Source organism: Elaeis guineensis, chromosome 4 (assembly GCF_000442705.2).
Source record: "Elaeis guineensis isolate ETL-2024a chromosome 4, EG11, whole genome shotgun sequence".
In the NCBI taxonomy this organism is placed as follows: domain Eukaryota; kingdom Viridiplantae; phylum Streptophyta; class Magnoliopsida; order Arecales; family Arecaceae; genus Elaeis; species Elaeis guineensis.
This window is the reverse complement of record NC_025996.2, coordinates 139,337,217-139,354,551: the sequence shown is the minus strand read 5'-3', so window position 1 is coordinate 139,354,551 and position 17,335 is coordinate 139,337,217. Positions and strand designations below refer to the sequence as shown.

The window sequence follows — 17,335 nt, the reverse complement described above, 5'->3', positions numbered from 1 at the left end:
GTTTTGTGGGAAGTACAGGAATAGTCTCTCCATAGATAGTATCAACCTTGCAAGCTAGCCGAATGTTAAAGAAGGGTTGTATAGGATATTTAGCTAATGTGAAGGATATACAAATGGATGAGCAGAAATTGAAAGATATTCCCATTGTGCATGAGTTTTCTGATGTATTTTCAGATGATTTATTAGGATTACCATCAGATAGGGAGATTGAATTCTCCATTGATCTAGTTCCTGGTATAGGGCCAATTTCTAAAGCTTCATACCTCATGGCTCTAGCAAAGTTGAAGGAGTTAAAGGAACAGCTTCAAGAATTATTAGATAAAGATTTTATTCAGCCTAGTACATCACCTTGGGGAGCTCTAGTTCTATTTATGAAAAAGAAGGATGGGAGTCTTCGACTTTGTATTGATTATAGAGAATTGAATAAAGTGACTATTAAAAAATAAATATCCCCTACCCAAAATTGATGATTTGTTTGATTAGTTGTAGGGAGCCCAAGTGTTTTCCAAAATTGACCTCAGATCAGGGTATTATTAATTAAAGATCAAAGTAGAGGACGTGCCAAGAAAATTAACTGCCTTTCAAACCCGATATGGGCATTATGAATTTTTGGTGATACTATTTGGATTAACAAATGCCCCAGTTGCATTCATGGAGTTGATGAATAGAATATTGAAGCCTTTCTTGGATCAGTTTATAGTAGTATTCATTGATAATATTTTGATCTATTTCAAGAATAAAGCAGAACATAAAGAGCATTTAAGATGTATCCTCCAAATCTTGAGAGAAAAGAAATTATTTGCCAAATTTAACAAATATGAATTTTGGCTGGACAGAGTGGCATTCTTTGGACATGTGATATCTAAGGAAGATATTTCTATACATCCTAAAAAGATAGAAGCTATTGTGAGCTGGAATTGGCTGACCAGTGTGTCTAAGATCCATAGTTTTCTGGGTTTAGCTAGTTATTATCGAAGATTGGTAGAAGAATTTTTTATAGTTGCTGCATCTCTAGCCTATTTGACTCAGAAAGGAGTCAAGTTTGAATGGTCAGAAGAATGTGAGAGAAGTTTTAAGGAATTGAAGGGAAGGTTAATATCGGCCTCCACCCTCACTATCCCTTCTGGGAGTGGAGGTTTCAGAATATATGATGATGCCTCCAAAAAGGGTTTGGGATATATTTTAATGCAGCATGGGAAGGTTATAGCATATGCTTCTAGACAACTGAAACTTTATGAACAAAATTATCCTATATGTGACTTAGAGTTAATAGCAGTAATTTTTACACTTAAAATTTGGAGATACTATTTATATGATGAACATTGTGAAATATTCATCGATCATAAAAGTCTGAAGTATATCTTTACTCAAAAAGAATTGAACATGAGGCAGAGGAGATGGTTAGAATTAATGAAAGACTATGATTTATCCATTAATTATCATTCAGAAAAAGCCAAAGTAGTGGCTGATGCATTGAGCAGAACATCTGTCGGTAATTTGACAGCATTAGTTACTACTCCGAGGCATGTTTTGGTAGATGTGATGAAATTTGATATCAAAGTATGAAGGCATGGACATGGAGCACAGATAGCACATTTCAGAGTACAATCTAATCTAATTGAAAGAATTAAAGATGCTCAAAACAGCAATTCAGAGTTGCAGAAAATCAAAGAACAAGTAAATTCTGGGATACAATTAGAGTTTCAAGTTCATGAGGATGGGTCTTTAAGATTGAGAAATAGAATATGTGCACCTATTATTTCAGAGTTGAAGAGAAAAATCTTAGAAGAGGCTCATAACACTAGCTATATCATACATCTAGGTAGCACTAAAATGTACAGAGATTTAAAAAAAAAAATTGATGGAATAATATGAAAAGAGAAGTTGCATAATTTGTTTCTCAATGTCTAATATGTCAATTGGTGAAAGTTGAGCATCAGAGATCAAGAGGATTACTGCAGTCATTACTAATTTTTGAGTGAAAATGGAAGCATATCACTATAGATTTTGTGACCGATTTACCAAGAACTCCTAATAGTAATAATGCAATCTGGGTGATTGTGAATAGATTAACTAAATCAGCTCATTTCTTGACATACAGAGTTAGTCACACTCTTGAAAGACTAGCGAAGTTCTATATTAAAGAAATTGTAAGGCTGCATGGAATCCCTGTGACTATTGTATCAGATAGGGATACTAGATTTGTATCTCAATTTTAGAAAAGTTTGCATAAAGTCCTGGGAACTAAATTAAATTTTAGTACTGCTTTCTCCCCCAGACAGATGGATAGTCAGAAAGAATTATTCTGATATTGGAGGATATGTTAAGAGCTTGTATTATTTATCTCAAAAGCTCTTGGGAAGAACATCTACCTTTAGTAGAATTTGTTTATAATAATAGTTATCGGTCTAGTATACAAATGGCACCTTATGAGGCACTATATGGAAGAAAATATAGATCTTTGATATGCTAGGATGATGTGGGTGAGAAAAAATTATTAGAACCTGAATTGGTACACCAAATAGTAGAAAAGATTCGTTTAATCAGAGAGTGTCTCCATACAGCTCAGAGTAGACAAAAGAGTTATGTAGATACTACGAGGTGAGAATTAGAATTTTATATTGGTGGTCATATATTTTTAAAGGTATCACCTACCAAAGGAATTATAAGATTTGAAATTTGGAGTAAGTTGAGCCCTAGATATATTGGTCATTTGAAGTATTGGAGAAAGTTGGTGCAGTTGCTTACAGACTTGCCTTGCTCCCTATATTGGTTGGAGTACATGATGTCTTCCATATTTTTATATTAAGAAAATATATACTAAATCTTAGTCATATTATAGAATATGAACCCTTACAGCTCCGAGAAGATTTAAGCTATGAGGAGTATCCTGTGCAAATAATGGACCGAAAAGATCAAGTGTTGCGAAGACGTATTATTTCATATGTTAAGATGCAATGGAGCAATCATTCAGTATGAGAGGCCACTTGAAAATTAGCAGAAAAAGTAAAGCAAAAGTATCCATATCTATTCGAAAACCTAGGTATTTTAATTTTGAGGATGAAATTTAATTAAGAGGAGGAGAATGTGATGACCTGGGCCAGATTGGGGCCAAATTCCACCCTCCCCAATGGGGACCGCTCCTTAGGTGGTGCCCTGCTAGGTTTTGAAATCAAGAATGGGGGGGGATTTCTCCGATTCTCTCCCGAGTATTCCGAAAGCCCCCACTGCCTCATATCTCTCTCTTTCCCGCCATCTCTCTCTCTCTCCCCCCTCGCTCTCATCATCTTTCTCTCTGTCCTGCTCTCTCCCATTTTCCCTCTCTCTCTCTCTCCCCCTCTCTTTGCCCCCTCTTTCTATGTGTGTGTGCGTTGTGTGTGTGTGTGTGCTGTGAGTGGGGATAGAGAAGGAAAAAAAGAAGAAGAAGAAAAAGAAGAAGAAGAAGAAAAGAAAAATAAAGAAGGGGGAAGAAAATCTCTCTTACTTATTCTTTCTCTCTCTTCCCCTCTGATACCCTTACCATTTCACTTGAATTTCTTGAGCCGTGCCTTGCTTCATTGTGTTAGGAAGCCGGCCAAAGTTAGTGATTTCTTTGTTATAATAATGGCTAGTGTATAACATGGAGTGTAGAATTTTAAAAAATTAGGGAAGGATGTTAGGATTTTTATAGATTCTAGAAATTTAATTTTTAAGAATGTTGATGTGATTCTGAATTAATATCTAAATATGATGTTGAATTATTAGGTCCTGAGGAATCCCAGAGGTGCACTTAAACTACTGGTTGTTAGAACCTGCGAGGTAAGTAACATTTACATTTATCATATTTAATCAGGGTTAAATGTGAATATATCACATCCCTTTGAAATGATACAAAAGTCTGCAATTGCATTCGATTTCATCGTATATAGCATGTTGAATAAAATTTTTATAATTATAAACGGATGATTTGTGGTTTGATTGTTATAAGTGGAAATAAATGAAGTTACATGCTATGATCAGATCAGGCTCGATGAATTATGATTATAGCCTATTGAAATGCATGGATCATAGCGGTATCAAGTTGTATCAAGTTATATTAAAGTTGTATAAAAGACGTATCAGAAAGAAATTTTTTTTTTGACTTATATATATTTACTGATATATGTATCATTTGTCTTTCAGCCTACTGTAGATGATGTCCAGATTTGAGAAGCCTATCATAGGATAAAGCATGGACTTGAGAAGCCCACCATGGGGCAAAGCGTGGATTTGAGATCTCCAACATGGGGGCAAATGTGGATCCGAGATCTCCACCATGGGGGCAAACGTGGACCTTGTTGAGATCCCTTGCTATCGTGGCACTATAATAAAGGCTAAAAGCAAAAAAATGGATACCCATGTTTAAGTATAATAATATGAAGCTGAAATATATAAATATGATGGACTTTTATCCTACTTACTAATTTTCATGTTCTAGAAAAGCGAGTATAAAGTGCATTTTTAATATCATTAATTGCTCAAATTTGATACATGAACAGGTTGAGCTTCTATATAATATGATGCATTTACATTGCACGTTAACATAAGTTAAATTAGTTGAATAAATATATTTATTACTTACTAAGCCAGGAAGCTCATAATCTTCATTTGTTGTTCTGATCCAAATTTCAGAGGTTAGTTGAACCGATATTTTTAAAGATTAGTGAGAGGCAAGGCCGTTTTTGTTAGCTTGTGAAACCAGTTATTTAAATATATGTATATTATGAGGTTTTCTAGGTTATGTAATTAAACTACTGCTAAGAGTTTTAGATTGTAAGTGTGTAGATGAAAAATTTCAGCTTTATATGTTTGGTAATGTTGCAATATATATATAAGATGGTGGTGAATAGCTGGTTACTCTGGTATTACTATCTTCTGTTTGTGAATGGTATAAACTGGAGGTTATATTGATTCATTGATAGGTGGATACCTTGCATGCCTATAGGGATAGTTTCGTGTGGATATGCGGCGGCTGCTCACACTCCCGATATTTAAGTCCGGGGTTGGGGGGCCTAACAAAAATGCAAAGAGTCTGATAGAATTTTGCACAATATCCTTAGCATCCATATTACATTGACATTATGATCTTATAGATAATGATTAATTGCCTAATTTAAGAAATTAATTGATGGTGGAAGCATATGAGATAATGTATGTGATAGGGATTTATGCAAGTCTTGGTACACATTTTTGGACCAGTTGGTCTCATAGAGGTTGGAATCTTATGTCATATAGACAATGGAAACCCCAACCATTTTGTTGTCACTCGGTGGAGATCATGTGCAACACATGGTTGCTAGGTAATATTTGTTGAATCTTGGCAAGGGAGTTAGACAAAATTTATATGAAGATCTGTGCAGATGTGTATTTAATTGCATATTGATTATTCGTCGGGAAGATCTGAGATACTTTCGCAGAACCAAGGAACTCAAATAATATCTTTGGGCTAGTCTTTCTGGATGAGGTCTTGAATCGATATAAATAGTATCAAAGCTAATTCAGTTTATCATCTATGTGGACTAGAGGATACTATAGCACGGATTGATTGTGGCTAACCATAGACCGATGGTGGTATTTATGAATAAATGCATGGATTTAAATCCTTAGCTTAGCGAAGATGCTAAGACTAAAAATAGAAGGAATATGTGATGATCTTACAGATTTATATTAGCTCAATATTGATTATTCGCTTGAAAGATTTTGGGTACCTAAAAAAGATCTAGGAGTCTAAATAATATTTTCTAATTAATTTTTTTAGATAAGATCTTTGATCATTATAATTTGTTAAAATGATGGGCTAGCCAAAGACTGAACTAGATTTTCTATCCCTAGTGATACCATAAGGAGACCTACAGACTCTATTCTTAAAGTTGAATTTTATGTTTGATTTTTTTTTTTGTCTGTAGTCGTTTCTTCAGGTTGGTTCCAGCGTGACTAAATACAGACGGAGGGATAGGATAGAGATGCATACATACTGGATAAGGTTTTAATTATTTGCATTATTTTAGTACCTAAGTGATATATATATATATATTTTTTGGTAAATATGTGGTGGGTGATTGAATAGAGCAAAATGTAAACTACAATCTCGCTCCTATCCTCCGCGTCATTTCAGTCATCCATTATTGTTTGGTAGGATCTACATAAATAGATATTGACGCGATGAAAAAGTTGTTGGTCCCCTTTTTCTATGCAGAGACATCCCCATGCATTATAATTTTGTGATTTTTTCGTAAATATGTGGTAGGCGATTGAACAAAGCAGAATATAAATTCCAATGGAGCTCCTACCATCTCCATCATTTCAGTCATCCGCTATTGATTGGTGGGACCTATATAAATAAATATATCTGTGATGAAAAAGTTGGTGGTCCTCTTTTCTAAGGAGACAATCTACACGTGCACTATAGTTGCTTGGGTCTAAATAAAATTGGGAATGCATCATCAATAATACAATCCTAAAACCTTCCATTGTTAAGTAGAGGAGCATGACACAAATAGTATTTGTAAAATTCCTGATGACTTTTAACTCAAGTTTCATATTATGTTGAGAAATCCTTTTGGTATCATCCATGATAATGATGAAAATTTTCAATATTATTTTTTATTTTAGAGAAAGATAGGAAAAAAAATCTACCCTATAATTATTGAAGTCCGAAGTTATCCAAGTGTCATGGAAAAAAAAAAAATCAATTACGTAACAAAGAGGTACAATTACTAGCATAAGCCTCAATTTATCAACCAAAAAAAAAAATAATTAGAATACGATAAAGAATTATAATAAAAATATTTATTTATTTTTCATCTCTGTTGCAAATATAAAAATTTTACAAATATAAGTGTTGCCGTAAGACTCCGAAAGTACTGATGTGGTCGAAAGCGGAGAGAGATTCGGATGTTGGAACACCGAAATAGATTTGCAAAAAAAAATTTACTCACATCGGAGATGGGACTTCCGGTGAGGAATCCTCTAATGCTTAAGTCAGTTGGAACTTGAGCATAAATATGAGAGAAAGTATAAAAGCTTGGGATAGCTTGGATTGACTTATCGGAGCTCGGATCTACGGATTCCTTTGTTACTTTTATATAGAAAAATGCCAGAGTTTGTTATGTCTAGATCCGTAGGTTGTTAGGCTAAATCTGTGTTTGTTAGTCGTGGATATTTTTTACACCCACATGGCCATGTTTCAGGAGCTTGCTAGAAGGTTCCAGCTAGTTGCTCGCGTGGCTTGGTGGATCAATAATTGAAGTTGATCCGGAGATGGCTTTGTTCCATTGAGACCTATGTCAGCATAGATTGTAAAGCTTTGGGGACCTTGACCCAAAGGTCGATTGAATTTGAATCCGGGAGTCGGTGAGATCTGAATTCAGAGGTTGGTGAGATTTAGACCCAAGGGTTGGTGAGATCTCTGATGAATCTGATGGCGCTTGACGTCTGTGCTTCAACCGTCTCAGGATTAGTCTAGGATGATCGAGTCACTGGGACCAAGACTAAAGTGGTATGACCTCACAATAATAAATTTTTTTTATTATTATCTATGTGCCAATTAAACTGCTTAGTATTATTACAACGTAGCATGATAATGATTATTTTATTATTTGCGGTAGAAAGGAGGAAACCTTTTTCTCTTACATAGGATGTGTAGATAGAAACAAAAGGAGACCTCACTAATTAAACCATGGAAAATGCGCAAGTAAGTAAAAAAGAAAAAAAAGAAAAAGTCACTCATGAAATCACTCGAATGGCGCGGTGTATTGCCATTGCTCCCGCTTCCCGAAACGAAGCAAAGCGATTGGCGCGAGGAACCTGAGCGACTTTGAGTCGAATGATTTTTCAAAGTTATCGGAGCATCACGTGTAGCGCCAGGTGGACCCCAGGCTCATATAAGCTGCCAAAGGGCCTTGCGCCTGGCTCCGCAGAGAATCTCGTTCCCCCTTTCTTTTGGCATTTGGAAACATTTATTGGCTGCATCCACTCACTCGTTGGGCACGCCACATGATCCATCAGATGAGTGTCGTGACATATATGTTTTTTTTGGTGAAAAATGATGAAAAATCCCTTGATCCGATGCACGTTCTTGAGCCAGAGCTGATAAGTAGATAAGGCCATAAAAGAAAAAAAAGAAAAAGAAAATCAGCAATATAATTCTATCACTCAATTTACGTGGAGGGCCTGTGGGACGCAGAAGAAGTAGTGGCTGCAAATTAGAGAGCAGAAAGCACGCGCTAGCTAGCTTCTTCATTTGATACAGTGACAAAGTAAAGCACAAATATTTCAATTATGAACTACCCAATACCACCTTTTTATATGTCCTTTACGCGTGCAAGCTCTCCCATTCCATTCGGTTGGATAGAGCTTATTCCACTCCACCATGTCCATCCCCTTCCTTCTCCTCCTCCTCTTCTCTCTTTGGCATCGTGCCTCTCTGGGCACGGCTCGAGACAATTGGGCCGTGCCGATGTCCTTTGAGAAGCACAAGACCTATATTGTCCATGTTCACCCAAAACTTGCCTCCTCTTCGCCTGAGAAACCCCGAGAACTGGAGGAGTGGTACAAGTCCTTCTTGCCCTCGGCCATGCTGAGCTCCGGCGAGTTCAAGTCGCGGCTGATCTACTCCTATAGTAGTGTCATCAGTGGGTTCGCTGCAAGATTGACGGACGAAGAGCTGGCCGACGTCAAGAAGAAGGCTGGCTTCGTCCATGCTTATCCCGACCGGCTGGTTCGCCTCCAAACCACGCACACGCCCCAATTCCTCGGCCTGCAACACAATTATACCACGGGCTTCTGGAAGGACTCCAACTTTGGCAAAGGGGTGATCGTCGGCGTTCTGGATACCGGAGTTTTGCCGAGCCACCCGTCATTCGATGACGAAGGGATGCCGCCGCCACCGGAAAAATGGAAGGGTAGCTGCGAGTTCACTGCATCCAGCTGCAACAACAAACTCATCGGAGCGAAGAGGTTTGCCAAAGGAGCCAGCGCCATGCACGGATTTTACGGTGGCATGAAGCAGGATGAGCCGTTTGATGATGATGGGCACGGGACGCACACCGCCGCCACGGCTGCCGGCATGTTCGTCGACAATGCCGATGTCCTTGGCCAGGCCGCCGGCACCGCTGTCGGGATGGCGCCCTACGCCCACCTGGCCGTCTACAAGGTCTGTAACTCAGAAGGATGCACCACCTCCGACATTCTAGCAGGATTGGACAGCGCCGTCGAGGACGGCGTCGACGTGCTGTCCCTCTCCATCAGCGGAGGCTCCTATCCTTTCTACGACGACGGCATCGCGATCGGTTCCTTCAGAGCCATCGAGAATGGCATCTTCGTCAGCTGCGCCGCTGGAAATTCTGGCCCGTTTGCGAGCACGCTCTCGAACGAGGCGCCATGGATCTTGACGGTCGGCGCCGGCACCATGGATCGATCCATCCGGTCGGTCGTCGAGCTCGGCAACGGAGACCAGTTCGTCGGAGAAGCCCTCTACCAGTCGAACAATGTTATCGCCAATCTGCCTCTGGTGTACCCTGGCTTCCTCGCAGGATCCCAAGCAGCCACCTGCAAGAACGAGTCACTGGCCAGCGTCGACGTCAAGGGGAAGGTGGTGCTGTGCGACACCGGGGAGATTACTCGGGTTGCCAAGGGGGAAAACGTGAAGAGCGCCGGAGGAGCCGCCATGATTCTTGCTAACAGCGAAGCCGCCGGATTCACCACCTTGTCCGACATCCACGTCCTGCCGGCATCTCATGTGAGCTATGCTGATGGATTGAAGATTAAATCATACATAAAGTCGGCGTCAAATCCCACGACATCGATCGCCTTTGAGGGTACGGTTCTTGGAACGTCCCCGGCTCCGATGGTCGGTTACTTCTCCTCCAGAGGGCCCAACCAGGCCGACCCGAACATCCTGAAGCCGGACATCATCGGCCCCGGGGTGAACGTTTTGGCCGCGTGGCCGTTCCCGGTGGGAACGTCCGGTGCCGCAGCCTCGTTTAACATAATCTCGGGCACCTCCATGGCCACTCCTCACCTCAGCGGGATCGCCGCCCTGCTAAAGAGTGCGCACCCCGACTGGTCCCCCGCCGCGATCAAGTCGGCGATCATGACGACCGCCGACCGGACGGCGAACGACGGCAAACTCATTCGTGATCAGAGCATGGAAGTCGCCGACTTCTACGCTGTCGGCTCCGGCCACGTGAATCCAACGAAAGCTAATGAGCCGGGCCTCGTCTACGATATGGACTCGGACGATTATATCGCCTACCTCTGCGGCCTGCAGTACACCGACGAGGAAGTAAGCATCATCGTCGGCCATGCGATCGAGTGCTCGGGTATCGAGAGCATTTCCGGCGCAGAGTTGAACTACCCGTCGTTCGTGGTGTTCCTGAGCGCCGAGAATGAGTACAAGATGAAGGTGACACGGACGGTGACGAACGTGGGAGCTCCGGGGTCGGAATACGCGGTGAACGTGACGCCTCCGAGTGGGGTGTTGGTGACCGTGGAACCAAAGAAGCTCTCATTCTCGGAGGTTAATGAGAAGGCGCAGTACACTGTTACCTTCTCGGGCAAAGGTAAAGGCGAGGGGACCGAGAGAGGCTTCTTGACGTGGGTCTCATCTGCTCAAAATACCAGCGTCACTGGTCCGATTACGGTCTCCGTCGCTTGAAAGACTGCTTAAAAAAAAACGACCAATAAGTGTTTGGACTTATTTGTGTCAAAGTACGCAGTGAACTTTGCCTATATCGGATGGTTCTTTTTAAAAAAATAAATAATTCCCTGTGATGCACGAAGAGATCAGAGCGTTATACCACACCGTCTCCTTCTTTGGATTTGTTACAAGTACGTGCATAGGCCAACGATCATGCGGTACGCTGCCAATATTTTATTTCATTATGTGGTCATAGAAGGAAAATGAGTTACTCCTAAAGCTTGCAATAGATGGTAGTATTCGGGAGTAAAGCAGAGTCGGGTTTAGGTTATATGCATTTGCTCAATTATTGAGTCAGTGACTAATGACCTGACTTATTGATATATTGGTCATATAATGCTGACTTGGACTTACCAGCTGATCAAATTCATCAATTGGTCAATACCTGACTAGTATCATGACTAAGAAAAAAGATCGAAATTAGAAAAAAAAATATAGAGGGAATAAATGGTACGTTGATGAGCTTAGATAATGATGATCAGCTAAGAAGGAAATTAAGAAGACAATAAAATTGCCTAATGAAACAAGCAAAGTAGTCATTTAATGTTTAAATAGGAAGGTCAAGCAGGCTGTTGAAGGTGGGATCCATGGCAGTTGTGGATGGTCATTGTGTACTTCAATTATGGGCAAGGAGTGGTCCATTACATACCTTGATAATTAATGGGAAGAGGAGAGGAAGCAAAGTAGAGATAATGAAGGCAATACTGGAGGGCAGAGACTAAGAGTATGAGACCCCAACAAAAATAATAATAAGATAAAAATTATAATATTAAATTTGCTACAATTCAATAAAATTATATATATCTATTGGACAAGTTTTTTATTTTTTAGTTAATTGATAGAAAATTGTAGGATATGGTTGTAAGAAGAAAAAGAATATATGCTAAAATAACACCTCTAGTAAAACTATAGGACTATTTAGAGTATGCCCTTATCAATATCTAAAATTATATGTATATCCTTAAATATTTATTATTTAATTACGTGTATATTCTTACCAAGAATTTCTTTTTGAGTATGCATATAAAAAGAAATAATGTATAAGAGTATGCTCTAGATATTTGTAGGTTATAATTTATAAGAGTATATATGTAAGAAAATAATTTATAAGAGTATACATATAAAATGAAGTATTATAAGAGTATTCACTAGATATTTGCAGGTTATATATGTAATTTTTGATATTTTTAAGGCTATATGCAAAGAAAAATATAAATAGTAAATTATTTGTGAGGGTATACATACAAATTTAAAATTTATAAGAACATATATACAAAAGCCTTTAAACTAATAGAAATAAGTTAGTAGCCAAATGAATAATCCAAAAATTTCCTTTCAAACAAACTTGACAGCCACGCCAGTACTAACCTGTAATATATGGCCCAATATGTGGCATGTGGCTGTTCGAATAAAAGTTCTATATATATATAGCTGTCTCTAATAGACCATGTGGACAATTCTTACTTAGTGATGTATCATCTAATTTATAAAGCTCAAAGATAAATCAGTTCCACAAATCTGTTGCTTGAAAGAGCCATAAAAGAAATGTTTAAAAATAGTTTTAGAAAGTTGTCTCATTTGTTGCAAAGTCTGCTTTGTATATTATCTGTCTATGTTTGAGGATCATTTTTTTCCCCAAATTAATAGTTCCTTTGATCTCTATGATCTCCACGTGTTGCCCAAAGAAATCAAAAAGTTGTTTTTGGGTAAAGATCAAAGAGTTCTTTTTGGGTAAAAAAAGATAAAAGAGTTTCATTACCTTGCCTCATGAGGTTTATCGGGACTGTTTTGTTTCTTTATTTATTAAGGGCAATGTTCTTTCATTTTATTTTTTTTTTCTTTCCATAAAATTTATTGTCTCCAAATAGAAATGAATTATCGCTAGAGTTTGCGATAGATGATGCATGGTGCAGTATCTGGGAGTAAAACAAGTCTAACTTAGGTTATACGCGACCACCACTCCAATATTTCATTGGAGCTAGCTTAGCTTAGGTCCAACCTCAACTAGTTCAATGACTTGTCCTCTCAAATTCTAGGATTAAGAGTGTAATATGATGATATGATGAGACCATAGCCTTTTGCCTCCAGCACGTAGAGGGGACTACATTTCTCTTTCCACGGTTCATGAATGCCCATGCCAAGGATTGGATTATCCCAAAAAATGAAATAATAAAAACATAAAACACTAGGAGTTATCGAGCGGTAGTATGGGAATGCGATGATTGCCAGATACCCCTAGATTCTGAGGGCACACTAAATTGCTCCCGATGATACTGGCAACCTCCAGAAGCTGCAGTCTGTTTCTTGCTTGCTTGCATGGGCTTGATCTGGGGAGAATGATGCCACATTTAGGTCTGGAATGGTATGATGGAAATGGCATAGTTTTTTTCTTCTTGGAGTCAAAATTAGGCAGAAATTTTGACTGGTACAACAGTCACTTGCATGATGCAGGCGATAATATAATAGCACATTAGGTTCGATTAATCTATGCGACTAAAATAGATACATGGTAGAGCCTGGTTTAGAGTGGTCTACCTTGAAAGACTGACAACAATTTTGAAGTCAAATTTCCCCATGTAAAATGTAATCTTGTCAATCTCTCGCCACTGGGAACATAAAAATTCCATTCAAGCTGGAGAAAATATGCTGAAAGATCAGAAGGAAAACAGATAATGAGTAGTGCGGTGAACTATGGGGAAATTGTGGAGGGGAATAAGCAGATTATTATGTCTTTTGATTGGATATTGAACATAGGGCACTTTTAAAAATGATATAAATTATTCAGGTTATATACAATTTGAATGTTGCAGATCATTAATTGTAAAAGAAAAGCCCGAGAGATGCAGGAAAAGGAGGAGAAACATAAAAAAAAAAAGTGAAGAAGATATCTTTTTTCTTATATTTTACTATGATATGTACATCCATATATAGAGATGAAGAAGAGAGAAACAGGCAAGAAATTGGAGAGATCACGGTATCAATCACGTGATCTTCCTAATTCAAAAAAACATGCCATAGTAATTATAAAATATTCTAGACAATATTCTAGACAATGTACATTTCTAATATTCTGTAACATGCCATTGTAAAAAAATATTCTAGACAATGTACATTCTTAATATTCTGTATATTCCTGATATATAGGCAATGTACATTCCTAATAGTCCCCTTCAAGTTGGCGCATAGAGATTTTGAATGCCCAACTTGCATAGAATCTCTTGAAAATGATTACAGCCGAGAGCTTTGGTAAAGATATCTGCAAGCTGACAATGTGTAGGAACATATCGTGTAGCAATGTCTTGAAATTGTAGTCGCTCTCTGACAAAATGACAATCAATTTCTATGTGTTTGGTCCGCTCATGAAACATAGGATTTGTAGCAATGTGTAAAGCTGCTTGATTATCACAATAAAGGAACATGAGACCATGATGTGAAACACTGAGGTCGGATAAGAGGGCTCAAAGCCATAATAATTCACTGATAGTGTGTGCCATAGCCCGGTATTCGGCCTCTGCAGAGGAACGAGACACTGTTGTCTACTTCTTAGCACGCCAAGAAATCGGAGCATCTCCTAAGGAAACATAGAAACCTGTAGTAGAGCGCCTTGTCATGGGACATCCTGCCCAGTCTGCATCACAATAGGCATATAACTGAAAGGTGTTGACACTTGAAAAAAATATACCTTGACCTGGAGACCCTTTCAAATATCGCAAAATATGGAAGGCTGCGTCTAAGTGTGGTTGCCGAAGAGATTGCATAAACTGTGTCAGAATATGCACCGAGTATGCAATATCAGGCCTAGTGATAGTCAAATAAATGAATCATCCCAGCAATCGACGATATGGACCTGGATCATCAAGTAGTTTTCCATCATCCGTCGTGAGCTTGAGATGTTGCTGCATAGGAAATTTTGTGGGCTTGGTCCCAATCATTCCGGTCTCATGGAGAATGTCAAGAGTATATTTTCATTGTGATACAAATATGCCCGAAGGTGATCGTGCCACTTCTAATCCAAGAAAATATTTTAAGTTGCTCAGGTCTTTAATATGAAACTTGTCTTGCAAATATTGTTTCAGTGCCTGACATTTCGAAGGGTTATTCCCTGTAATAATCATATCATCCACATAAATAAGAATGGCAATGAAAGAGTCCTCATCCTGTTTGGTGAACAGAGAGTGATCGGCTTTAGATTGAGTACAACCATATTGGAGCAAGGAGTGGGAGAACTTTTCAAACCACTGTCTTGATGCTTGCTTGAGTCCATAAAGAGACTTACGCAACTGACAAACATGTGTGTCACTTGGTTTTAGAAATCCTGACGGAGGTGTCATGTATACTTCTTCATGAAGATCGCCATGAAGGAAAGCATTGTTGACGTCCAACTGATATAACTGCCAATGTTTAGCGGAAGCAACAGCTAAGAGACACCGTACTGTATTCAATTTAGCCACCGGAGCAAAAGTCTCAGTATAGTCAAGGCCTTCTATTTGTGTGTATCCCTTTGCCACTAACCGAGCCTTGTATCGCTTAATAGAACCATCGGCCTTGTATTTAATTTTGTATACCCATCTCGATCCAATGGATTTCTTCCCGAGTGGTAGATGCTCCAAAGTCCAAGTGCCATTTTGCTGGAGAGCAGTGAGCTCAGCCCCCATTGCTTCTCGCCACTTAGGATCCTTAACGGCTTGAGAAAAAGTTTTAGGTTCTTTATGAGAGGTAATAGCTGAAATAAAAGTTCGATGGGAAGCATTAAGCTTAGAATAAGTAAGGTAGCAAGAAATAGGATAAGGCTTACCTGAGGTCACTGAATTGGCAGATGTGTCCGGGAGTCTCCCCACTCCTGGGGCATCGACAATGTAGTCCTGTAATCGAATGGGTTGCTTCCTATCTCTGACGGACCGTGAATTAGGTCCAATGGTCTTAGAAGGTGAAGCCTGCTCAAGAGAGATAGTGTCGATTGCATCAAGAGTCTTGTTCAAACTTAACATTTGGTTTGAATCAATGGAATTGGTTTGTGTTTGATCTGACTCATGAGAAAGAATAGGGTTTGAAATCTGTCCTTGGATCTGACCCAAATTAGGTACATGAGGTAAATTATTGGTTGCCAAAGAAAATCCCACATCATAATCAGTCTGATTTGGTTGTGAAAAAGAAGGTATAATAGAAAAAGAAGGTAATGTTTGAGAATAAGGAAACGTCTTCTCATGAAAGATAACATCACGTGAAGTAAATATTTCATGAGTTTCAAGATTATATACACGATAGTCTTTTTGATCAAGAGGCTATCCAACGAACACACAAGCACAAGAACGATGTTGAAATTTATCACTGGACGTCTCATGCACATAACAAAGGCTACCAAAAACTCTCAGATGATCATAGGTGGGTGGTTTATGAAATAAGAGTTCGTAGGGACTCTTACCATTCAATTTTGGTGTAGGTGTCAAGTTAATTAAATAGACGGCAGTCAAAACACATTCTCCCCAAAATGACATAGGCAAGTTGGCTTGAAATCTTAGAGCACGGGCAACATTTAATAGATGTCGATGTTTACGCTCAACCATCCCATTTTGTTCTGGTGTCCCAACACAAGAAGTTTGTGATATAATCCCATGTTCTAGAAGATGTGATTTCAATGGTCCGGCTACAAACTCTTGAGCGTTATCACTACGTATGTATTTAATGTTGGCATCAAAATGATTTTTGACCATAGCATGAAAATTAACAAAGCATTGGTATGCCTCGGATTTTCTTTGTAATAGATAAACCCAAGTAGCCCTTGTGCAATCATCAACAATAGTGAGAAAGAAATGAGCTCCCATGTGTGATGGAGTGCGATATGGTCCCCATATATCAATATGAACTAAATTAAATGGTGAAGCAGATTTATTAATGCTCAAGGAAAAAGGCTTTCTTGTCTGTTTTGCACGATAGCAAATGTCACAACAATTATTTATGGAATCAAAAGAAGTATTTGAAAGAAAAGGAACAAGTTTCAAATGCTTGTAAGAGCAATGTCCTAACCGAGTATGCCAGAGATTAATCAAAACATTGACTTTATTTGTCCGTGCAGGACGTATTGCCAAGCCTTTGAAGTAGTAAAGACCATCCCGGAGTTCACCCAATCCAATCAGCTTCCTCATGGCAAGGTCCTGTAGAGCACAAAATGTGGGAAAGAAGAGAACAGCACAATTAAGTTCTCGAGCAAGTTTGCTTACTGAAACAAGATTGCAAGTAAAATTAGGAGCATATAAAGTACGATGCAAGGTAATATCATTGGTCAAAGTAACATCACCATATGAATGTACAGGCATATTGACTCCATTAAGTAAAGTAACTGGGAGTGCATTGTCAAGAGGTTCAATATCATGAAGAAAGGACTTACAAAAGGTTAAGTGTTCGGAAGCACCACTATCAAGGATCCAAGAATGATGAAAAGAATCAAGAGAGGCCTTACCAACAAAATTTACGGTACTTTGAGTCTTATCTTGTCCAAGAAAGGAAATAAGTTGCTGATATTGTGTAGGAGAAAGACCCGGTATTGGAGAGATTCTATCTGTATTCAATGGTGTAGTAGCATTCACGGCAACCCCTCCTTGGTGCTGACTACCGGTCTCG

The 17,335-nt window shown here is 38.9% G+C and overlaps 1 protein-coding gene across 1 annotated transcript; it reads left to right on the top strand.

Annotated features, from left to right (window-relative positions):
• The first annotated feature begins 8,320 nt into the window (after positions 1-8,320).
• LOC105060813 (subtilisin-like protease 4) lies at positions 8,321-10,801 on the top strand. The gene has a single exon (XM_010944645.3). It carries the CDS (start codon positions 8,390-8,392, stop codon positions 10,673-10,675), a length of 2,286 nt encoding a protein of 761 aa, XP_010942947.1. The 5' UTR covers positions 8,321-8,389; the 3' UTR covers positions 10,676-10,801.
• The last annotated feature ends 6,534 nt before the right edge of the window (positions 10,802-17,335 follow it).